Below are 24274 nucleotides of genomic sequence, written 5' to 3' on the forward strand. Positions count from 1 at the left end.
CAATGAATTTTCTTGTTTTCCTTTCTGCTGTTATTTTAGAGAGTACCTTAATTTACCTAACACTCCAAAGGGCATGTTTCCTTCCCCCTACCAATAGGGGCTGGTAACTAGCTGTTTAGAAACAAGGGTGGTAAAACCAGAAATGTGGAGACCTAGTCATGTTGACTTGTCCAACTTTCACAAAGAATCCTAACATGAAGGTGAAATAAATCCTAAGGGCAGAGATTGAGTGGGAAGTAGAATGGCTGGATTCTATTGCTCCCTAAGGCTGAGATGTAAGCACATCTGTTAAACCATGAAAGGCGATGTTATGGACAGTTTTGAAATCTTCAGTAATAAATTAGCAGTGTACTTTATGTTTTCAGAATATGAAATTGAGAGATCATTCTTCCTGAGAATGAAGTGTGTCCTAGCCAAGAGGAATGCAGGATTGACATGCAGTGGCTACAAGGTAATGTATATAAGCTTTTCTCTCCCCATCCCCCTCGCCCAGGCAAGTATTCACAAGTGACAAGTTTATTTCAGTTTTTTACATATGTGTAGCTGGAAGCAAAGACTGTGATGGAAAAAATCAGAACAGATGCAAAAAATGCCACTGCTGATTGCAGATTCCCTTAGTAATGCAAGTCTAGACTCTCACCGTGAGTTGCAGTTTGCTTTGTTGCACATTCCCACATCCTGATCTTTGTTTCAGACTGGGGAATTGGCTGGAGCACAGCCACAGAGGTGTGAGGAGAGCACACAGCTAGGTCTTATTCCCCTATGGAACTGGAGGCAAGTGAGGCAGGAAGCCATACACAAGAAATTGGAAGTCTTCCCACAGCCTTCTGCCTTGGTGTTACCGTGCTCTGTCTGAGCAGACACCCAGTTGTAGGAGCCACTTCTTTGGCTTGACCAGAATTACCTTAACATTAATGAGACTGTAATGTTACCCTAAACAATCATTACTATCAACTCAGGGCTGAATTATACTAAACCACCATGTTTGTTTATAAATCTTACCTTTTGTATTAATTTTCTATTTATTACATGAAATCAGAAGCCACAGCAAATACTGAGATTCTATAATAATACCTGTCATTCAGGTAGTTCTTATTTTCAACTTTACAGTGTGCATTTGCTGCTCTTTGAGCTACATGGTGTAATTCTATCACTTCACATACAGTCTGGTAAAGATTCATTTTGAGTAATTCGAAAAAACAAAAAGAAAAGCATGCAAGAGAAGCAGAGCTCTTTTAAGGAATGTGTTCAAGGTCCAGACATATATCTGTCTATTTACACTACTATCTACTTGGTTAGACTGATAATTCTGCATTATATGGACCCCTATTTGCTCAGCTGCTTCCCAGCAAAAATAATTCTGTCCCAAAGCTGCAAGTGAAATCAGGTAAAAGAGTAAAGCTTTTAGTGGTGGTATCTCTGTATGGGTTTCTCCCCCACTCCCATTTATGACTGCTAATCAGAGGGATCACCTTCACTCTTCTTTTGGTCACTATTAAAATTTTACACAGTGAAACATTTAAGGATGTATTAATCTAGAGAGATGTTGGCCTAAATTTATTCTCTTTGTACTTGGAGTCAGGAGTTAATTTTGAAAATATCACCTGATTAACTGAAGCACAGGAAGAACTCATGAATCAAATAGTATAGGAATTAGCAGGTTCTGCTGAGAGAAATTAAATAAGTTTTGCTTGCTACTGTTCTTTTGCTAAACATCCTAACCACTTGGTGGTTGGAGAGGAGGCAGGAAGGAAGGTTACACAGGAGGAGCCTGTTTATAGATGACTGTTTAGTAGGTTGTTCAGAAGTACTATATACAATGTAAATTAATTCCTTTCCATTGGACACAATTAAAAGTCAAATACAGAAATTAAGCTGATGGATGTGTAGTATGCCTTCTGTTTGGAGTAGGAAATCAGCAGGAGCACAAATGATTCTCCAGGTTACCATTCCACCCCCCCTTTAGCTGACATTATGGATTTTTACAGTCTAACACTGAAGTTATTGCTTTTTTGATTAGGAATTGCATATGGGGATTCAGGAATCTTGTCTCAGGACCCTGGGCTTGGTCACATGTCAAAACAATGTCATATGAGCTTGGCTGGAGAACTTAATTTTAGTGCATTAGCATATACAGCAGTTAATCTTTATAAATGTGATGCATTAATCTCCACTGGGTTTTTAAAGTGTCTGTTTTTCATCAGAATAAGAACTCATTAAAATATAAATGTTCATATATACCTCTGTGTGTGTGTGAGAGAAGAGTAATTTAAAAACGCAATTTCCAGATTATTTGATTAATGAACAGGAATACTGACTGTATCTACAAGAAATCTATATCAAAGAGAGTTTAAAGTATTAACTAGAAAGCAGTCTAGATAGTCCCCAAAGACCATGTGCTTTAATACTGGATTAATCATGTTGACAGTAAACACAAAAAATGACATTTACTGTGTTTTAACCTCCATTTATAAATTAACAGCACTTTTGAAGCCTTAACATACTACACAGTATTTAATTATTGTAATTGTATAGTGCTTTATAACCTCATTGGAATTGGGCGGTCATCTGAGTTGCAGCCTCTTCCATTGCCATCAGATACTGAGTGTGTTTTCTTCTCCTGCCAGGTGATCCATTGCAGTGGCTATTTGAAGATACGGCAGTATATGCTAGATATGTCTTTGTATGATTCCTGTTACCAAATCGTTGGACTGGTGGCTGTAGGTCAATCTTTACCTCCCAGTGCAATCACTGAGATCAAACTTCACAGTAATATGTTTATGTTCAGAGCAAGTTTGGACTTAAAATTGATATTCCTAGATTCCAGGTAAGCAGCTATTTAATTTCTAGCATAAATGTTTCCAAAGTGTTATCATAAGCTACAGTGTTTCCAAACAGGTGAAGATATCCATGAAAAAATGAAGCAGTCCAAAATAGACTTGGACCAACAAAGACCATGTGGGTATTCAAAGCCCTTCAGGTAGCTGGATAGACCATACTTCATCTTGAATGCCAACATATAAAAGCCTGTACAATTGAACCTATAGTTACCTACAGTTTCAGAGAGTCAGCTAAAGCCTTCTTGTTGTGAGTAGTTGGCAGATGAGCAGAATTACATTTTTACCTCAAATGACATAAATTTTAACACACAAAGCTAGCAAAAGGAATAAGGATGTACCATGATCAATAATAACAGTAACAATAACAACAACAATCATAATAATAATGATAATAAACAACCCCACAGCTGAAACCCTGAGATCAAATGACTTGCTGGGGTCATCCAGAAAGCTTTTGACAGATTAGTAAGAAAACATAGTCTTCTGCACTTTAGTGTAATAGTCCAACAATGAAATCAACCCTACTAATGGGATTGTTAGAATGAAGATGAATTAATTTGGCTACTACATGAAAACACAGGCTTTTTAAAACGTGTGAAAATGGGTATTGCTGAGGAAAGAAAATGCTGCCTTCGCTCTCAGCTGGTAGAGCTCACATACCAGACAAGAGCACAAAACCAGAACTGGAGGAGTTGTGAAATGATGCATTACTCTCTTTTTGAAACATAGTATCTTTTAGTGTACAATGATACTTTGTACACTGCAGTGCAAGATACCTTGAGGGGAAAAGCCCAATTCCCAGACAATATAACAGATTTGACTATTGACAAGATGATCATTCTTCAGAAATCCCTGCATGTGGAGCAATATGTCACATACACTCTCATTTCCTTGGCATTCTGGATTTGCAAGAAGCAGAAACAATACTCATGTGTAGCAGCGAGAAAGAGCCTTGTACCCAAGACAGCGGCGAAGTTTTGCATGGCAGGTCAACCATGCAAGAACATGCTCCTTCTCCACCTAAGTCAACGAGACGGTGGGCTATCAGCTGCTAAAATACAAAGAACTAGTTGTTTCTGGAATCCTTCTTTTTTCTCTTTTATCTTCCCCCCACCTCCCCCACCCCCCCCTTTACTTAATGTTACAGCTACAAAGCAGCACAAGGGTTTAGCAACATGTCTTTGCGTGTGGAAAAAAGGAAATTATATGCCTAAAAGGAACTGCCTGGAGACATAAGTGTCTTCAAAGGAGACAGTATAACCAGAGGTGTTGACAGGAGCACAGATAGGACCAGTACTGTTGCAGAGTTGTGTTTACCAATGAGCAGATGGGTGTCATCCACACACAGGACAACCAGGGGTAATAAGCATTACCAAAGCCCTTTGCTCTCCCAGCTGAGCAAACCAAATTACATTTGCTCAGAGTAGGGACACATTAGGAATAAGACAAAACCGTTTTCAGGCTTGCTTCTGGTATCCATACAAGGAAAAGTATTGCTAGATCTTTGGAGGTAGCAGTCACAGAAGACAGGCCAGTCTGAAAGCCATAGGAAGGAGCAGTTAAATAAGCCTTTCTAGGTACTTGATACAAAGTGAAACATGCAAGAGTTCATTTATCAAGGTCACCAGAAAAAGGAGGCGGGATCTGTTGGTTCTGACATTCCTGGTGCAGCCTGTGCATTCACTGCCACATGGTTTACAAAGGCTTTAAAGAACTCTAGAGGGCAGAACTGATTATGGGGCAAGCTCTGTTTCCTTCCGTGTGTTGGTCACAGCAAAGAACAAAGTTCAGAGCCCAAGCTCCCTACAGTGGCTTATTGAGGAGTTGGTTTGGTGTCAAGGTTAAGTCAAGCGGCTAAGTTTATTTCCAGATTCAAACTTTTCAAAAGTTTGGGTGTCCTAGTAACTGCTAATGATGGGATTTTGGCCCATGAGAAGACCAGCTTCAAAGTGAGGCTGCATCTCGAGAAAAATTAACATGTGGCTTAGGTTTGGGGCATTTTGCTTGGGTTTGGATTATCTGTTCCTGTACTTTCCAATTAAGTGAGCAGGATGAAACTGCCACCCTTGTTTTAATTGCACTGAAGTCAGAAAGGGCACTGAAACCTGAACAGGATCTTTCACCAGTATTTCACCATGCTGATAGGCTTAAGCGAGAATTTGGGCCTCTAGAATTGTAAACCAGGAGGGACAGTGCACACTGCAGAGGAGAAACGCAGGCATATGTTCACATATCGTCCTGCAGAAAGGGACACACGCTCACTACACGCTGGCAGTCCCTGACTGAGGCAAAGGCATGCAAGATTCTCCCACATGAAGGCATAGCTAGGGGAAATATGGATGTATTTGTACGGTATTTATAATAAATCAGACCATGAAGGCTTTTTTATTGTTGTTTTTCTGATTTCCTTCAGAAAATCCCACCACCTGACACTCTCTCAAGTAGAATGTAAAGTCCCCAGTCTCTGTGGGATCCGCATGATTGCCAAGTTAGGGTATGAGTAAAGAAGATACGTAATAGTTACAAAAGAAAAAAAAAGTAATCAAAGTTTACATTATCTGCAACACTCCCCCCCTCATCCCAACACATGTTGATTGAGACCCCTGTATTAATTTCTGTAGATATGACTGTGTTATTCTCTGATACAGTGTGTCCTCATTAGTGTTGAAGTCCAGACCAGAAGTATCTTCTTGACGTGAATGTCCTGACCACCCCCACTCATTGCACTGCAGTTCATGTCATGAAGAAGCCTTAGGCATGTGAACTGGGTTCCTTCTGGATTAATATAAACTGGAGGACAACCTCCAAAATCATGCCAAAGGCACTCCAGTTGTTAGAAAGCTTTCAGTCCACAGGCCTAGACTAGAGCTAGTCCCAAGTAAAAGTCCTGAAACTAAAACAGGCAGATGCATCTGCTGCTGCAGAAGTAGATCCTCAGCAGTAACAATTTTATTCTACAGACTGCCTGCTAATGGACTGTATTGCTTGTTAAGCTACACATGCCTTTGTATGGTACCCGTGTTCTACCTTTTTAGGTGAAGAAAGCTCAGGACAGCATAAAACACCCCCAGCAACACTAGGTGAACAAGCCACATTATGGCTGGGTTGCACAATGTACTTTAAGGATTTTTGTTCTCCAGCAACTATGCTAAATAAACAAAAGTCCATTTTGAACCATGAAATTTGACTCTTCAGGTCTGACCCAGTGTAGGTCTGACCAGTGTAGTCTGGCTCTTTAACATCTGCAGAGATGCTGCTTTTTCAAGTTTGTTCCATTATTCTACTTCTCATCATGTGAGAATGTTTTTCTGAAGTTTAGCTTCAGCCTTCCTTTTCTTAGCTTGTGATCTTCATAGCTCCTTGACTTTCCCCATTTTTAGCTGCAACAATCTCCTGCTTCTTCTTCTGTCAAGTGTTAGCCTGAATTTATTTATGGACCATGATCACAGCTTCTATGGACTGATACACATGCTACACTTGTATGTTTGCAAAAGCAAATGAAAATGTGTCAGCAGTACACAAGAGTAGTTTTATTGCTTTATGAATGGCTCCTCGACTGGATCTTTGTGCAAAGGATCATGCATGGCAGTGGCAAAAGCCCAAAGTGGAAATAAGTAACAGAACTCTTTTTCCTGCCTGCGTGTAAGGCTGGCCAAGGAATGGCTGCACCTTGCTTCAGCTGGGTTGAGAGGGTTTATTTTCTTATAAAGATGAGGTTTCTGCTTCCAAAACTAACATTTTGTTCTGCAGTTTTTAGAGGCACCTGATTTGTTGGCACAAATGTTACGTTAATGAAACTGAATATTCCTAGAGATTCTGCGTATTATAGAATCTTCCTTTTCCAGGGTGACTGAATTGACTGGATATGAGCCCCAAGATCTCATAGAAAAAACCCTCTACCACCATGTTCATGGCTGTGATGTGTTCCATTTACGATATGCTCATCATCTGTGTAAGTAAAAAGAAAGCTAGAATGAAATTTATTAAGTAGAGTGAGAAGTTTTGCAGACAACAAGTCCTATGCTGGAAAATAGAGAAAGCTTTCAAAATCTTGACAAGATAGATTTTTCAAAAGTGCTTGGCTATCAGTTAAGGAAACCGGTAGTTCTGCTAATAAGCTAGATACTCAATATGCTGTGCTTCTGAAAAAAACCATGCCTGGCCACTTTCATCTTTCTGCTTAAAGCACCTAGGCTCTTTTGAAAATTGGGACTTGATTCTGGGCCGTGAACTCCTGAAAGGAGAAAAGCAAAAGAGTGAGTGAGTCAGAGGGAAAATCTGAACTTTACTAGCCTCTGTTGTTAAGAGAAACGTTATGCAACAGCTCTCCATTCCTCTGAAATATGTTAATCATAATCATCCCATGTTTGAAGTGAATGCAAACCCAAAAAAAATCTTTAGATGAATGTTCATTAATAGCATGTGGATGAGGTTTGGACAATGGAGTGTCAGGAAAAAAATATTATACATCTAATAATTCCCCATCTTCCAAAGGAGACACTAATCATATCTTCAGACATCTGGATTTGGGAAGCAGTTCATTCAGTAGCACATTAATTTGAGAAGCAAATTGAAGGAATAGTTGAACTCTGGATTTGGCACACTGTGCTGCAGCCCATATGATGCAAAGATGACATCCAAAAATCAATGTCAGTGAATTTTTTTCCAGATTGCTCCTGTACGCTGAAAGCAGCCAGAGTAAAATCCTTCTTTCAGGCTTGCTGAAGGAGAAAGCAGTCAGTTCTTCACCTTACTATGTGCTATGCATAAGGATCTGGACTATAAAGGAGGTTGTAACTGTATTTCTTAAGTCAGTGCTGAAACTCCAAGTGCTGAGTTCTGTTGATGGCAGTGAGTGTTACACCTGGAAAGCAGAATGTGATCTTTGCAGTGAGTTCATATTTACCAAAACACTGTTGAATATTCTGGGCCATTGCAAACTAAAAACTAGAATGACCAGGATACATGGTAATGTCCTGTTGGGGGCATCCTCTTTGTAGTGTTAATGTCTGCATTTGGATTTGACTTTTGACCTGTACAAAATATCACTCACTATTTTCACAAGACTATTTGAAATACCTATGTCAACCAGTATAGAGATGATGCCGTTATAGCCACAATCATCTCTGAAAAACAGTTCTCTGTTTTAGAGCAGAGTGATAGATAATTCTGTGCGTGTGGTAAAAGACTTGTACTTTGGCTGCTGATTTGATCTATGTATGACTGGAATTTTAGATAAAGAGACAAAAAAACCCCTCAACCAAACAGAATAATTAAAAGCAGTTCTCTAGATACTGTATCTGAATCACAAAGGTAACGTAAAATTTAAAAACAGAATAAAAATGCAAGACATATGCATAGAAATTAATGAAAGCGTCAAAGCCAATGAATGCCAAGAAGCAAAAAATAATGGCTAATGCTTGGGCAACAGTGGGAACAGTGCAGAATCATGGTTAGAATACCAAGTAATAGGAATTACTAAAACAGATGTAAAGTGTGCAAACTTCCTCTGGGGAGCACTGTTATAACTCCCCCACCATCCATCAGTAAATGTCTTAGGAACATGAACAGTAAAAGGCTGGCAAGTTTGACGTACCATTCTATAAAGCAATCTAATGATTAAGTGTCATCTGATGAAGAAATCTGGAGAGAAACATCTTACACCCAATAAGGGTATTAAGAAAAAAAAAAAAAGAAAAAAAAAGGCAACCCTAACCTAGGGTAACAAATTGCTTTTTCAAAGAGGAAAAAAATAAAATCCCAAACTGAAGACCTAAAGGAACTGAACTTTAAGTTAGGCAGCAGAGAGAACAAAACAAAGGAAACAGTGAGGAGAACAAGTTAGAAGTGCTATAACAAGAACACCGGACTGAGGAAAACATAGAAGTGAATATCTGCCTAAGGTGTGCTGGCAGCCAAGTGTTTCCTGTTTTAAATATTTGATTAGCTTCCAGCTATATGAAAAAACTACTTGCATTTGAACTAGTTTTATTTATTTCTATAGCACCATCGATATACATTGTGTTCTGCAGCTGGGAAAATGCGGCCACACATATAGTGAGTCCCTGCCTAAGGATCTTGCATTCTAAAAGACAGGATAGAGAAGCTGCTCCAATACAGACAAAATATTCCTTTGTTCCAGTATATGTAAAATATTTTTCTGGCCTCAGAGAAATCACTTCATTTGCACCATCCTTTCTCTGTGAGGAGGACTTTGTGCATCCCACATGTTGTAACGTCATTGCTTTTCCCACATAAACTCTTACAAAAGCCACATCTCTATGCCTTGGCAAGGCAAGCCCTGGGCCCAGCTGATGTCATCACCAAACAGTTTTGCTGCTTCCTGGAAGTCAACCTATGTATTTATAGAATCTATCCTATAGCAGAGCACAGTTTACACTCTGTCTGCAGCACTGAGTCTACTTTTGCTCCCCCAGCAATTAAACCTTCTGTCAGAGCTGCACTAGGCTTTAAGAGGGCAAAAGAACTGTCGAATTTGCTAGGGCACGGTCCATTGACCGTGCTGCTGGAGGGCTGGACCGATGACACACTGGGTTATGTGTGCCAGGGAAGCTAAACCAATAACCGCTGTGAGTGAGGAACCAAGAGGTCCATTTCACTTAGTGGTACCCTTAAGTGCAGGCTAGGAACTCCCAGCCACATGCCTGTGAGCCTGCTGGAACCTTTTAAAATAGCCATCTATGACAGACCAGAAGGACCAGCCCAGCCAGCCCAGTGCCTTTTTCAGATTGCCTGCTAAACCAGGAGGGAACCACAACGGCGGAACACCCAGTTACAAATGGCACATCCAAGAGCCAAGGCTAAAGCCACTGAATCCTCCCGGTTTGATTGCAGCAGAGGCCACCAAGAAGCCTGAGCCTGCACAGATTGTCTTGGTAGTGGATTTACCTCACTCCCATTTCTGAGGTTTCCCAATCAGCATCAAACAGGGTAATTTAACACAGAGCCAAAAGGAAATTGACCTCATTTACTGTATCGCAGCTACTATCCCCTAGCCAAGGTCAGACTTTCCTCAGATTGCTAAAAATGCAGGAGACATGGAGTCCTCCCCCATCCCAGGAGAAATATTGGTTTATCCATATAATTAGGAAGAAAAGCTGAAAACTGTAGTCATCAGTGGTTTTCACATCTTTTAAAGTACTGCCTTAACTGGAGAGCTAAAACAGGGATTTCGAAAAAATTGGTGAGAGAGAGAGAGAAAGTCAAAGCTAGTCCCAAAGCACACAGAAGAACTTTGTTATAGCTAGCAATCCATCACAGCACTGATTTCTATTTTGGAAGACTGAGTAGCAAGGCATTTTGGATTAAAGGAAAACCTGACCATTAAACTAGCACGAAGTCTTAGTTATGAAAAGCCTAGACCACTTTATGAAAAATATCTGTTGGCTATCTAGGCCACAATGTAAGCATCATTTCCCAGAACTGGACCATTTGGATTATAGAACAACAAGAAATATAGTGATTCCATGGCATATAGCTGCCATTATTACAAATATTTTTAGAACAGGCTTATTTGGCATTGTTACACGGAATCTTTGAGTAGCAACTGCAAGACCTTTACCTTGGAGTGATACACAGCACATAAAGAGTACACATGCCTTTATATTTTGTAGGTGTGTTTACATACTTACACACATATTCCTCATGTTTTTCTTAAATATCTGTACATATGCACACATCTACCCTATAGAGTATTCCATTTAGAAATGCTGGCATGAAAAAGGACACCAGCAAGAACGAGGCAAAAAGCTATCAAGAGAGACTTCAAACTCTAAATAGTAGTGGCTTGATGTCAGCGAGGATGGGTTTTTGAATGTCTTGCAAGATGCTGGTTTTTATCTTGTTGCTTTCTGAACAAATGGATACCATATCCTGTAATGGAGGGAGGACTGACACTTCCAGAAAGATCTGTCTATAGCCATTTTGTAAGAGCCTGATTTTCTTAGGGAGTTTAAATGGATTTGAAGAAAAGTTTAAGTATGTTGTGATGTGCCCAGATGGACAGGAGAGTAAGCAGCCCAGAGGGTTGATCTATATGTTACAGACTTAGAAGACCTTTCAGCAAGAACAAGAACTCTTGTTCTTCTATTTGTCAGTCTTGCATTGGGCAATTCATATTATTCACATTATTGTGGTCTCTGATTACTATTGAAATTACAAACCACTACTCGCCCAAATAACAACTGAACAAAAAAAAAAGTCAACCACAGTGATGACTGATAGCCATATAGTTAATTACCAAACAGTGAAAAATCCCCCAAAGATCATGCACTCTTTAGTTCCCAACTTAATATTGGATGCCCTCCCTGTGAGAAAAATCTTCTATGAACACTAATTATAAGGCCATATATTTTCAATTCAAGTGTTCGTTTGCTCTACTAGAGTTGGCTGAAAGAGAAAGCTGTTGTTCTATTTCCTTATTATGTATCTGCTTCTGCACCAAGCATGTACAATGGGAGAACAAAATTACAGTGTGCTTTGCTACTAAGTTGTCTAGTACAAGCCCTACATTTGCAAGCAGCAATTCCATTTCTTAATCATGTATTATATAAAGGAATTGCTGCTATTTATCACTTTTTTTGGGCATCATTTATGTAGCAAGCTCAGCAGCTTATTTCCTAATTTAAAATGAATAACTGATTGTATAGAAAAGTAAGACTATCGAGTTTCCTAGAGGAATGCTCCAGGGTCACACAGGAGAAGAACCACCTTTGAAGACTGAGCGTTAGCTTCTAGTGAATCATTAGACAAATGCCTGGCACTGAAACAGGAATATTTGTGGCTAGGTTAAATATTTAGAGACGCTGCACAATTCCTATTGTAGCATAGCCTTGTGCCAAAACATCTTTGTTCACAGAAAATCCAAACCGGTGTATAGAGGATTACGTTTCTAGTGAAAACTATCAGATAACTAGTCCACCTCTCTGTCCTTGTCTTTATTTGTGTGCTTAAGAACCAAATAGCATTTGAATTTTACCCTTTTACATCAACCTTTAAAATGTAGAGCTTACAGAGGAAAAAGCATCATAGCATGAAATACATTGCAAAATACACAATAATCTATCAAGCTATGATTGACAAAAGTGCTTCCAAATGTGCTGGAAAAAATTCAAGCTAGTTGCATCTGCTTCAAAATATTTTTTCTGTCTTGAACCTTTCTTTTGCAGTTAGAAGATCAGAAACAGTAATTGTTTTTGCAGAATGTAAGCATAAGAAAGAAGGGTGAACTGGAAAAGAAGGAAGACAAACCTTAATAGTTTGCAATGTACTATTTGTAAACAATAATGTGACCTTGTGAAACTATGTAAAGGGCAGGACAGCTACCTTTATAAGGGGGTTGTTTAAAGTTTGGTGGGAAGAAGAGGAAGTTTAAGAGAGGGGAAGGAGGGAGAAAAGTCCCTGCCTTGCAAATACATCTCTCCAGGAAGCGATCACAAGTCCAAGCAATGTGAAATGCTTTTTTTTTTTTATCGTATTCACAGTGCTGGTGAAAGGCCAAGTCACAACCAAGTACTATCGACTACTGTCCAAGCATGGAGGCTGGGTTTGGGTACAGAGCTATGCTACTATTGTGCATAACAGCCGTTCATCACGGCCTCACTGCATAGTGAGTGTCAATTATGTCCTTACGTAAGTCAAAATACTTTGTACCATTATGTGTTATCAGTAATTGATTCATTACTAATTAAATCCTTGAGTTTGTTTTACTTGTGCCTTCCAGTATCATTCTGTGCTTGCATGTTACAGCCACTTTTCTCTCATATCCTCCCTCCTGAGCTGAAAAGAACTAGTATTACTGATGGTTGCCTTGTATGCCATATGCTTGAATGTAATTACACTGGTAGCCATTTGCGTTAGGCCTGGACCCCAGTTCTGTAATTAGCAGCAGAACTGCACTGGGCCTGTCCAGTGAAAACTACTGCTACCCAGCAGAGGTCACAGCGTCATTTTGGGAGACAGAGACACGGTAGGAAGCACTCCACCTTTGAGGGACAGGTGAATCACCAAGGATTCCCTCACTTGCCTTGGGCTGCACAGTTACTCAGGGCAAAACTACATTCTTACAATGGCAAGTAGCTCCCACTGAGCTGCAGAACATACAGCAGTTTGGATCTGCAGTTTATGAATTCTAGTTCAAGTCATGAAGGCGTTACAAAATTCCGATCTTCATATAAACCTGAGACAGCAATCTATAATGAATAAGAGGGATAAGTAATAGTGAAACATGTGACTGAAGAGATAATAGGGGAGGGGGTGTGCCCGCTCCCTTTTGTTGAATAGTGCAAAAAAGCAGGGAACTATACACTCTTTTCTTTTGTCTAGATGGGTCCATTTCAAATCTGGATTGAAAGTAAGATGTGTTTGCATGATGTGTGGTAGGATCATGTGTGTTTGCATATTACAATGTTATCACTGATACCTGACTTAGGGATCTAAACTGTGTGAGCTGAGGAACCACAGAGTGTTCCCTTAAGCTACTTGAAGCAGGTACTGACCCCTAGATACACTGGCTAATGCTGCCCTCGTTCCTGTACAGATTTAAGAGCCAGCAGCATGAAGGAAAGACTCAGTCCTGCAATCTGGTTGAGTATCATGAGTTGGGGCAAGTGATTTGAGTAAAAAGAAGGACACCGTGCCAGGGATGTAACAGCATATTCTCAACTTGAATTTACTTCCAGGTTATTCATCATCAAAAAGTGATAGAAATGAGTTCTAGATAGAAATTGAGAGAGAAATAGTTTTTTTCTAGTTATCCTTTAAAAAATATGTTCCACTGTTGCTACTGACAAAACCAGAGGAAAATGTTCAACCATCAGAACGTTATCAATTAATTGTTTCAAAATATGATCCACAGTGTGTTCTTGATTTGGTTTTTAACTTCTTTTGTATAAAGATCTGCCCTGTCTGTGGAGCAAATAAAACTGAACAGAACAGAGGAGAAATGAAAGTCTAGAGACTGTCATAAAAACAACATTGCAGCTCATGTGGTCTAGTTAAAAGCACATCGTGCTGACAGGAGAGGAACATTGCTCCTTTTCCTTTCCTTAGGGCTAATTGTGAGAGCCAGGGCAGAGACCAATTCCTGATTGAGGAGGAGACAGATGAATTGATCGGTGCCTTTCTGTCAGCTGACATGGATACGATTCTGAACTGCAGGGTGCCACAGAAGGCTAAGAAGTTCGCACAGTTTAGGTTCAGAGAGTGGGGACACTTCGTACAAAGATGTTAACACAGTTCCCAGTGGAACATTTGTGAAAGACTTGAGTGGGGACTGGGTCAGATCATAAGATTCACTGCCTGCTGACATCCCCAGACTTGCACTACAGACTCAGTGAAAATCTTGGAAGAATGAAAATGAAAACACTGTCAAAGCTAACATGTATTTTCAAAGGAGCTATTTTGTGTTTGTGTGGTATGTTTGAGTATGTATTTTATCGGACTTTTCTTTTGCAGAGATATTGAGTATAAGGAACTTCAGTTGTCACTGGACCAGGTTACTATTTCTAAGTCACAGTTTTCATGCAGAAACTCAGTATCTACCTCGCAGGAAACAAGGAAAATAGTAAAACCCAAAAGTAATAAAATGAAGGCAAAACTCAGAACAACGCCTTACCCACAACAGGTAACTTTTTCAGCAGTATTTACTTACCAATTGTTGTCATAGAGTGCTTGGGACAGGACAGAGATCATCCAGAACTGAACTTACTGTAAAACTGACTATAGTACGCTCTGCCGCAGGAGCTCCCTTGTTAGGCTGGAATGCAATTAGACCCTTTTGTTCTTGAGGTGGACAGCACAAGTAGTACAAACCAACTCTGGTGAGTGATGCAAACACAAAACCTTTTGGATATGGAGTATGTAAAGTACTTAACAAACAAAATGCTTTCTTGGTAAAAAGAATAAAAACATGTACTAAGAATAGCTGTGTTGTGAAAATTTGGGCTGGTTTAGAATGCACCTCATTCACTGTTGATATGCAGAGTTCTTAATGTCACATAGGTATTAGCAGTTTCCTTATGCTGGAAAATGCATCACAAGAATGAATCCTAGCTGACAGAGCACTGGAGTGGGATTTGGAGTATCTCTCACTATCACTGGGTGAGCTAGAACCAGATGTGAAAGGAAACAATGGAGCTTGTCTATAAAACTGGGCTGGTGAGACCAACACCCACAATGACACATTCTGAGACTATTGCTGGAAGGGGCTACTGTTACCTTCAAACAGCACTGACTGCATCTAGCACATACACTGCATTCGGGACAGTGAGAGCCCAAAAAGGATTTGGAGTCTGGAGAAGAGGGTGGGAGAGAGTGGGAAGAGAAAATCATTGCGATAGGTCATGCAAAGGACAGATTTTGTCTTCTTGCCATTCTAAAGCTCGACATGCCAACATATACAAAATCATATTCATGGTCTGCTACCCCATTTATCAGTGAATTCCAGTGCTTTGCAACGAACATCTGCCCTCAGGTATTTAAAACTGCCTACACTTACTAGCTAAAATCAAACTGGAAAAATTATGAAATAAACCCTTAATATTAGGATGACAAAATAGTTTTCTGTTCCCATGTTAAGTGAAGGTAAAGTTATCATGAAGACAAGGAACTTTAAATGCGCTGGTATGCCAGTCCCTTTAGCCAGTGAGATCACAGTTCAAGGAGGCCCAGCTCTGGGTGCCTGTATGATATGTTATGTGGTTTCATATAAAAGTTAGTCATTTAACTCTCTTCCCTTCCTTTTTTTTTTTTTTTTAATTTCTTTTTATTTTATTTTATTTTATTTCCCCCAGCAATACAGCTCATTCCAAACAGACAAACTGGAATGCAGCCAGGTGGGAAACTGGCGATCCAGCCCTGCAGTGAATGCTGCCACCATTCAAGAACAAAACTTCCATTCAGAAAACAGTGAACTTTTATATGCCCCGTCATATAGCTTGCCTTTCTCTTACCATTATGGACACTTCCCTGTAGATTCTCATGTCTTCAGTAGCAAAAAGCAAATGCTGCCTTCAAAGTTTGGGCAGTCTCAAGGAGCACCTTGTGAAGTTGCTCGATTTTTCTTGAGTACGCTGCAGACAAATGGAGAATGCCAGTGGCATTACGCCAACTCCTTGGTACCCAACAGCCAGTCACCATCCAAAAATCTTCCTGAGCAGCCAGTGAATATCCTTCGACACAATCTTGCACAGAGTTATGAAGGTGGGTGTCACTGTAGAAAAAGAAAAAAAGAAAAGCAAAGCTGTGGGGTGTCTGGGGAAGATTTGTAATTGCAGTTTGAAAACAGGAATTACAAGGTATTTAGGAAATACAAAAAATCAGGAACAGTGAAGTGTAACAACCACTATGTTTATAGTATTCACATGTTCATCTCTCTTCCCATTACCATTAGCACTTGATTAGGAATATTATTAAAGCATTACTTGCAAAATTTTTTTCATGAGAATCACTTTTAGAACAGGGCAGAGATACTGTCTCCTTCGATACTGGCACAACCTACCCTCATATTTTGCAGTATATCAGAGTTATTTAGGGGAATTGCTCAGGTAAGTCATTGCTGAAGTCAGAAAGAAACAACTTCTGTTGTACTTCAGCTCGCATACAGCAATTAAAATAAACGTGATCTATTTCCATAAAAATTGAAGGTTGTCCTTTCTGAGTAAGAAGCCATTCTGAATGTCTTTACCTTACAGCTATTACAGTGAATGAGTAAATGAAATGCACTGTCTCCTGCTTTATTCAAAAATGTCTTCTGTGCTTCTCCCCAGTCAGCTGCATTATCTCTCTACACAGATGCTCAGCTCAAATGCTTTGAAGGAAGCACTGAAGACATTGACTTCTTTGAGGTGGCAACCTATAGGAAACAGCCTTGCAAAGCTATAAAGTAACTAAATGCAAACAAGCTCAAGATACACTCTTATCCTTAGATCTTATATATGTTTACATCTATCTGCATACATCATTTTGGTTAGTTAAAATCAGTGATGAGGACTGACTGGTTGACATATTACGGTTATAAATTACGTTGACATTATACGGTTATAAAGTTATATGGAAACACTTCTAGCTTCATTGAGGATGGGACAGAGGAAACAGTAGTGGAAATTTAAAATAAAAAATCTGGAAAAGATAGGCTCAGGGTTATTGAGTACCAGAAACTAAGCATTTATTCATGTAGGGACATGAAATTAGATATCCTAGATCTGAAGGGAATATCTGCAGATGTTAAAAGCTGAGCTTGCTACATCAGACAGAAGATGGTATCAGACGTTGAACGTGTCTCCAACAGAGCAGCAAGTAAGTTCTTCCCAGGATTTTGTCCTTCACAGGACCATTTGACCTGACCTAGCTGACTGTAGCATTTTATTTTGCTGTTCTGTGTTTAGGTTGAATATGAACAAGACTGAAGCTCTTCTTACAGCCCAGTGCAGGTTAAATGCTTTTTCTGAGCTCATGCTCCTCTGATGTGCTGGCTTCCTTTTGTCGCTGTTGTGGGCAGGGCTGAAAAGGAGTAGCTTTAGACCAAAAATAGGAAATGGTTTTGTCCTTTCTAAAGATGTTGCATTTTAGTGGAAAAGGAAAAAAAGCTACATCTTTTGAGGATGAGTATAAAGACTGAAGTAAATCCTGCAGAACCCAGTAAGTCTGAAGGAACAAAGCTATTCTAGGTGTACAGAAGTCAGCCCAGCTTTTCTTCTCTGCTTACAGACTAACAGACGCTATGAGACTGACTGAGAAAGTACATCCATCCCTTCCTGGTCAGAGGGTGCCCTCAGAACACTGAGAATGGATGTGGAAAGAAGAGCCTGTTCAGAGAACAGTCTGTAAAATTGATTGTGGCCATAACATTTGCCAGAAAAGCCTAGCGACCATAGCAGCAGACAAGCAATTTACCATCGGTCGGTTGATATAGGCAGATAACTCCTAGTAAATATATTAAGTCAGAAGGATTCCATAGCAATAGTGTTAAATATGTTAGGGTAAAAAAAAAGTCCCAACAAAAACCTGCAAGCAACTGTTGGTATTTTTCAATTTCCTCATGAACAGGAAAATGGAACTGTGATACCAGTGATTCTTTATTCTTGTTCTACCTCAGATACTGTTGCTTACATCAGAATATGTGGGTTCTCTTTTGAGCACAGATGTATTTAACGGATGTTTAGCTACTGGGCATTTGATGAAAACTGACTTGGTATAATTAATTGCCTGCAAAAGCACTTAACAATTTTACTGTTCAGGAAGGAAAAAAGAATATGGTCAAACTCAGGCCTGGTCAGAGGTCATTGCGTGAGTTCACACTCAAGTGTTATAAGAGGGGAAAGAAAAATGGAGCCTCTGCTGCAAAGAGGATTTATATCTAATTGTTTCAGAGTTTGATTCCTCCTGAGGTAGAATTAGCCTTGTCATACTTCTGTTGAGGCTGGTGGCAGAAGAGAAATTTGAACCTTTGGAAGTGACTTTTTACTTTGAATTGAAAGGGGCATCTGATCTTTCTTACATTGTCAACTGCTGCTTTTTCTAGCGGTTCATTGAAAAACTGACAGCCAGTAAGCTTCAAAGGAGAGAGGATCTGCTTAGTGTCATTATCTTCAATCCAAAGACAATGCCAAATATGACATCTGGCAACCGGATTGGATGCAAGGGCTATTCCACATCACATCCATAGCAGCATCTGCCAAAAATGCCGTAGGCCAGAGACATTTTTCTCTATGGAAAATAGCTTCTTTTGGAGAGATCAGAGATTTTAAGATGATCATGCCAAGCCATCAAAGCTCTGGAAAAGCACGTAGCAGATAAAACTGTCTGCAAATCAGATGCTGCTGCCTCAGAATCTGGTTTCAAAGCTTCCACTTTCTTCCAGCTGGCCTAGTCATCAGAAAAGAAACTCACTTCAGAAGAAGCAACCATCTTCATAGTCAGGGAATTTTCCTTTGTACACTTGAACGGATACATTACTAGTGTAGGTACCACAGCACCCACTTCTCATTAAGTTATGCTGTTGGCCAGTCTGTACTATCTGTGTGAAGCTTAGTGACACGGATTATGCCAAAACTGAGGAAATGATGAAGAATACTGAGAAAATCTGTGAAAAAGCTCTGGTCTATCTTCCTCCCCCAAATCACCCCCCTGTCCCAGTTTAGCCAGTGACTACTGGAAGAAATAGATGACATCTTCTTTGAAAAGTATATTCCACTAGAGACAAAGAGGTCTTGAAGATCGTGTTGTCTTACTACTGTTTTTGGAGGGTGAATAATGTAGACCATAGCGATGACAACATCAGCCCACGCCTCAGATGACTTGCAATTAGGGTTCAGGTCAGGACACAGCACAGATATTGAGCTAACCTGAAAAAATATCTTTTCCATGGGCAGGGACAGTGTAAGACCTTGTTGTATCTTTGTCTTCTTTGACACAGAGGAATATCAGCATGCCTTTGCAATGTGACCTGAGCAGTACAGTGGCTCTGCTTGTTGGTCTTCAGCAAAACTCAAAGCGACTGAGTAATTGCTCTTCTCTGAAGGTCCTTTTGCACAAAGAATTAGGAAACATACTGAAACATCATGGGCTACAAGTAAACATCCAAGTGTTGTTATATCATCGTTTCAAAACACAGTAACTGTCAGTACACTCTTCTGAGGTTAGTGTAGATCAGAAAGCCCAGGAAAAATTATGCAAGACAAAGCATGCATGAAGAGGGGATCAGCTGTGCCCTAAAGAACAGACAAGTTTTTCAGAGACAGGATACAAAACTGCTGATAAGGACTGCATACCTTTTGCATGAAGATCAGTGCTGAGTATCAGACTTTCTTTGCTTTAACCTGGTTTCAAGTTGCTTTTCTTTCATTTTTAGTGCAATAGGGGCAATGAGAGAACAAGGAGCAGCTGTACCTATTAATGTCTTGGTACAGAAAGGCATGTTTGTGAATGAAATACCTTTTGGGCAAGCATCTTTCCCCATTGAGCACCATCTGATCTTTGACTGCACTATTTAAAGGTGAGGAGGGAACGCTCCTCACCACAGCACTCAGCTTGACAGGGGCAAGATTGCTGCAGTACACTGTAGCTATGAAAATACTTGGTATGTTTTAAAAAAAGATCAATACCTGCTAGAGGAGCCTTCCTGTTCCCACTTGGATGGTTGGATGCTGAAATCTGAGCAGGCTTCCAGGTGATGGGGCTCTTAATCTCCAGGTTTTCCCTCAACTTGTCCAAGTTGCACCCTGTGCGCCAGTGGGAAAGCAGAGCTACTTGTCAAGAATTAGGAGACATGATGCCTGAAGGACTTAAGTTCACTGTTGCAGCTGTAGGCTGCTAGGAATGGAGGCAGTGTAAGTAAGTATAAAGGGCCTTCTAGAAAGCTGTTATCACTCTGGTATGACACACAACCTTAGATGTGCAGTGTATCTACCTTGCTTGGCATAGCTGGATTGCTCTGGCAGAACAGTGGCCCAGAAAGCATCCCAAATTAATGCACTGACTTCAATGACTGTAATGTGTTTTCAGCACTGGAAAAGTACAGAATGCATGGGAGATCCTCACGCACCTGCTGAGGCAGGTACTCTGGCAATACCCACATGCCAGATGGGTGGAAGCAATCCTGGGGTGCTGCCCTTCTACAGCAACACAAAGCAGTTGTCAGCTTTCTATTAACTTCTGTATGAAAAACTCCCCAGGAGGAGTCTGTCCCCAGGCATACTTGGGCTTTTGTCTGCAAAGGAAGACAAAAGCAGATTTAAGCCTAGCTCCAGTAACTGTTCTGAATGTAAGTGGACAAAAATGACTGGGCTCCATTGCACTGCAGACACGACTTGCTTAACTGTCTAGTCTGACTCCACAAATGTGCCGACAACTTTAATGGAAGCCTGCAAACAATTAACCAGACCCTTACCTTCTTCCTCAGCAAAAGAGATGAGAACCATGTTTGAGAACAAAATTTCCAAGTATGCAAATTACTTCTTGGTATGAAGGTGGCAGCCATCAGCCCAGCAGAATTTGAGAAGACAAAAATGACAATAAAAAGACAGGGGCCAGCTGCTGCAATGCTTCAGCTTCTTACAAGTGTGGGCTCTAAAAACGGAAAGGGACAATCTTTTGTTAAGAGATTAGATCCACAAAGTAACAATACTCCATGCTGCAGTAAGAGAACAAACCCATCACTCCTATGGATGTCTCAAGTGGGAAAAACACTAGAACAAATATACCAGATTAGTTAAACCTTCTTAGTTATATGTCAGTAACTCTCAGCACATATACTTAATTCATAGTAAAAATGCCAGATGTGTGCTAAAATTAGAGTGGTATAATTACATTGGTAAATTTTCCAAGTTATACTCAAGCACGTGGCTGAATCCCTGTTTTGATTTGTGATCTAAAAGGGCCATTTTTCAACAGCTGATGAGAATTCAGTTTACTTAGGACTGCATATACTTCTTGGAACAAAATATATAAATGAAAATTAAAAAGAATAACTTGAAACATTATTGTTTCTAGGAGGATGTTGGGTCAATCAAGAAGAAATTGCATCCAGATTCCTGTTTAAATTCTGGTGTTAATTATGTGGTGCGACTCCCTCTGAAATTAATGAAGCTCTGCATATAAAAAGAAGTACAATTGAGCTATTTCTGCTTCCTCTGTTATACATGAAGGCTTTGCCAGTCTACTATAGCACAGGGAGTATTTAATTATTAGCGGGTACAGTTACGTCAGCAACCACTACAGGGGAACTCCAAAACCTTTAAGACGTTAAATAAATTTTTTAGAAAAACAGAAAATCCCTTTTACAAAAGGCATTTAGGTGTCCAGGGCTTTCAGCGAGCATAACACAAAATAGAGTTTAGGTTTAATTTGAGAAATTTGCTAAGTGCCTCATTTAACCTTTAACATAAAACTTTCAAATATGCCTTGGAGGAGTAGTATAACTGTCAAACTGTTCATACAAAACAGTGCAAAGAATTAGTACTCGCCTAAATTTAGCTATACTGTATAGGAGTAAACCAGTGGCTTTTTCTCTTACTATTTGTAGACAGGAGTGTCCAAAAAGGAAAAGCTGCATAAAGAAAGCAGAAAATGATAAAAACAATTCTAATTATTTCAAGAGTTCAGCTACCATGCAGAAACTTGTGAAAACTAAGATCACTCAATATATTTTAGAGGAAAACCCTGAATAGAAATCCTTGGTTCATACTCTCCTGAAAATTTAAGAATCAATTTAATTAAGAAACACTTTAAGAATTCCATGCGTATCCGGTCTAGTATTCCTATATTCAAACAAACATTCTCAGTGTATGTTACATTTATATTATACATTCAGCTTTATTAAATGATAGTACCTTAAAAGCAGAGATGGAGCTTTCTCAATAAGTATTTATGTTGCTTTTCAATAGATATTTTTAATATCTGATGCTAGTTTTTCAAAGAGAAAAAGCACAGCCTTTAATGTGACACAAGCTAGATATTATGTATATCACAAATAGGTATCATGAATTAGATAGTGACGTGTCAGTATGTATTACTGCACACTCTCTTCTTTCCTTACAAGGGTGAGTGCCCAATACACTTCCAGAGTGATGGGAAGAATAAATTCTGCTTTACTTTCATCATTGAATCACTGACATGTAATAAATGTTATCCATCCTTTGGTAAAACATTTGATAAATCTTTGAAAAGAGCTTACTTAAGGTCAAGCTTTTTGATAGCAGGTCACGTTTCCAAATATTTCTTTTGTTGAATTTCCCTAATTTAACCATATTAAATTTGTGTTTTAAAATTATTCAGTCAAATAAATAAACGGGCTTTTCACATGGAAAACCTTTTCAGAATTGTTCAACACTGTTGGCCCTTCTGAATGGGTTGGTGTGGGGTTTTTTAACTTTTCAACAGTCTTAAAGAGACTTGTCCAAAGACACTGAGGGAAATGGGATTGTCTCTGACATCTTCACTGGGACTTGGATCCGGCCCAAACCAAATGGGTGTCAAAATTCAGTCATAAAAAGTGTTAGCATCTAACTATTATATGAACTCATTGTCAGTAATTAACGTTTTCTCTTTCTTGCAAGTGCCCATATCAAACAGAAGATACAGCCAAGATGCTCTATCTGACAACTTTACAAGCTGCACAGCACCCATGCCAGGCAGCAGATACAAAGAAGAGATTTATGATTCTGGCATCATGAAACCCAACAAAATAGAAACCAGGATTCAGCCACCTCACCACCTCATTAAAGAGGAAAACAAGTTAGCTTTTAACAGAGACCTACCAGAAAAAATGAGCAACAACGAAAGTTCTTTTTCAAACTCAATAGCTAACTCCTTGCTGCCAAAATCAGAATGTTTTCAGTCTAAAGCTATAGGACAATTAAGTCACCTCCTGCCAATGCCCTCAGTATATGAGCAGACAAGAAGGATTTGTATGAAAGAACCCAAATACGGGCACATTAGTCACCACGCTACAAATCTAGATGAACTGGACAACAATGAGATGACTGGAAAGCTTGATCATGACTCCGAAAGTGAACGTGTGATGGATGTGAGATCCTCCGGACAAGTTCCATTTGTGCTTCTAAATTATCACCATGTTTTAGCCAAACATGGTACATTTCAATCTTCATCATGTACAGCGACAGGACATGTAGGAGAAAATTACGGATACAATTCTGAAGAAGTAAATACATTTATTTACAAAAACCAAAGCCCCTCATCAGCTTCTTCTCCAGAAACCCACAAGGAATCTGCACTACCCCATTATATTGGAACTTCTGTAATAATAGCCAATGGAAGGTGACGGTAATAGAGGAGTATTTACATTTAATTAAGAAGCTAAACTGCAATGATTTGCAAAAAGCATGAGAAAAAATGGTTACATTTACTGAGCATAGCTGAAGGTCAGCAGAAGGGACAGACTTGTGTGTTCCTGGCAAGTCATGAATAACAGTACCTTCAAGGTCAGGAAAACACCCTACATCTAGCTTCCATGCTTCGTTGTCACAGATTAAGCTCTGGTGCCAGTGAGAAGACATGTTACAGATCTTATTTTTGTTATTTCATAGTGTGCAACAAAATCAAATGATAGGTGTTATATGCAGAGATTTATATGAAGAACATTTTTTTCCTTAACCCCTCCTTCTCAAAATATATTCAGGATTCTTTTATCATAAACTATACACTCTAATTTAGGTATTTTTGACAAACTGTGTGAAAAATTGCATCAACTCTCCGCCCATGTGTTAAGCATCCTGATAAATGAACTTTGTTTAAAGAAAAGCGATTATTAGTATCCATAATGCAGCTGTACTAACTAAACAGAACTGAGTCTGGAAAAAGCTTATTTATTAATTATCCAAAGGTTTTAAAACTAAATAAATCAAATCTAAATTTGATTTCTTTGGCATAGCTTTCAGTGTCCTTAGATTGTTACC

General features: G+C 39.4%; 1 protein-coding gene across 1 annotated transcript in view; it reads left to right on the top strand.

Moving 5' to 3' along the window:
• The window catches only part of SIM2 (SIM bHLH transcription factor 2), a 59035-nt gene extending 35395 nt beyond the window's left edge, over window positions 1-23640 (top strand). The window contains exons 5-11 of the mRNA XM_005438532.2: window positions 366-451; window positions 2628-2827; window positions 6686-6792; window positions 12344-12491; window positions 14316-14484; window positions 15653-16061; window positions 22916-23640. Of these exons, the coding sequence (XP_005438589.2) occupies window positions 366-451; window positions 2628-2827; window positions 6686-6792; window positions 12344-12491; window positions 14316-14484; window positions 15653-16061; window positions 22916-23640 (1844 nt within the window). The remainder of the gene's footprint in view (window positions 1-365; window positions 452-2627; window positions 2828-6685; window positions 6793-12343; window positions 12492-14315; window positions 14485-15652; window positions 16062-22915) is intronic.
• The last annotated feature ends 634 nt before the right edge of the window (window positions 23641-24274 follow it).

This window comes from Falco cherrug, chromosome 2 (assembly GCF_023634085.1).
Source record: "Falco cherrug isolate bFalChe1 chromosome 2, bFalChe1.pri, whole genome shotgun sequence".
NCBI lineage: Eukaryota > Metazoa > Chordata > Aves > Falconiformes > Falconidae > Falco > Falco cherrug.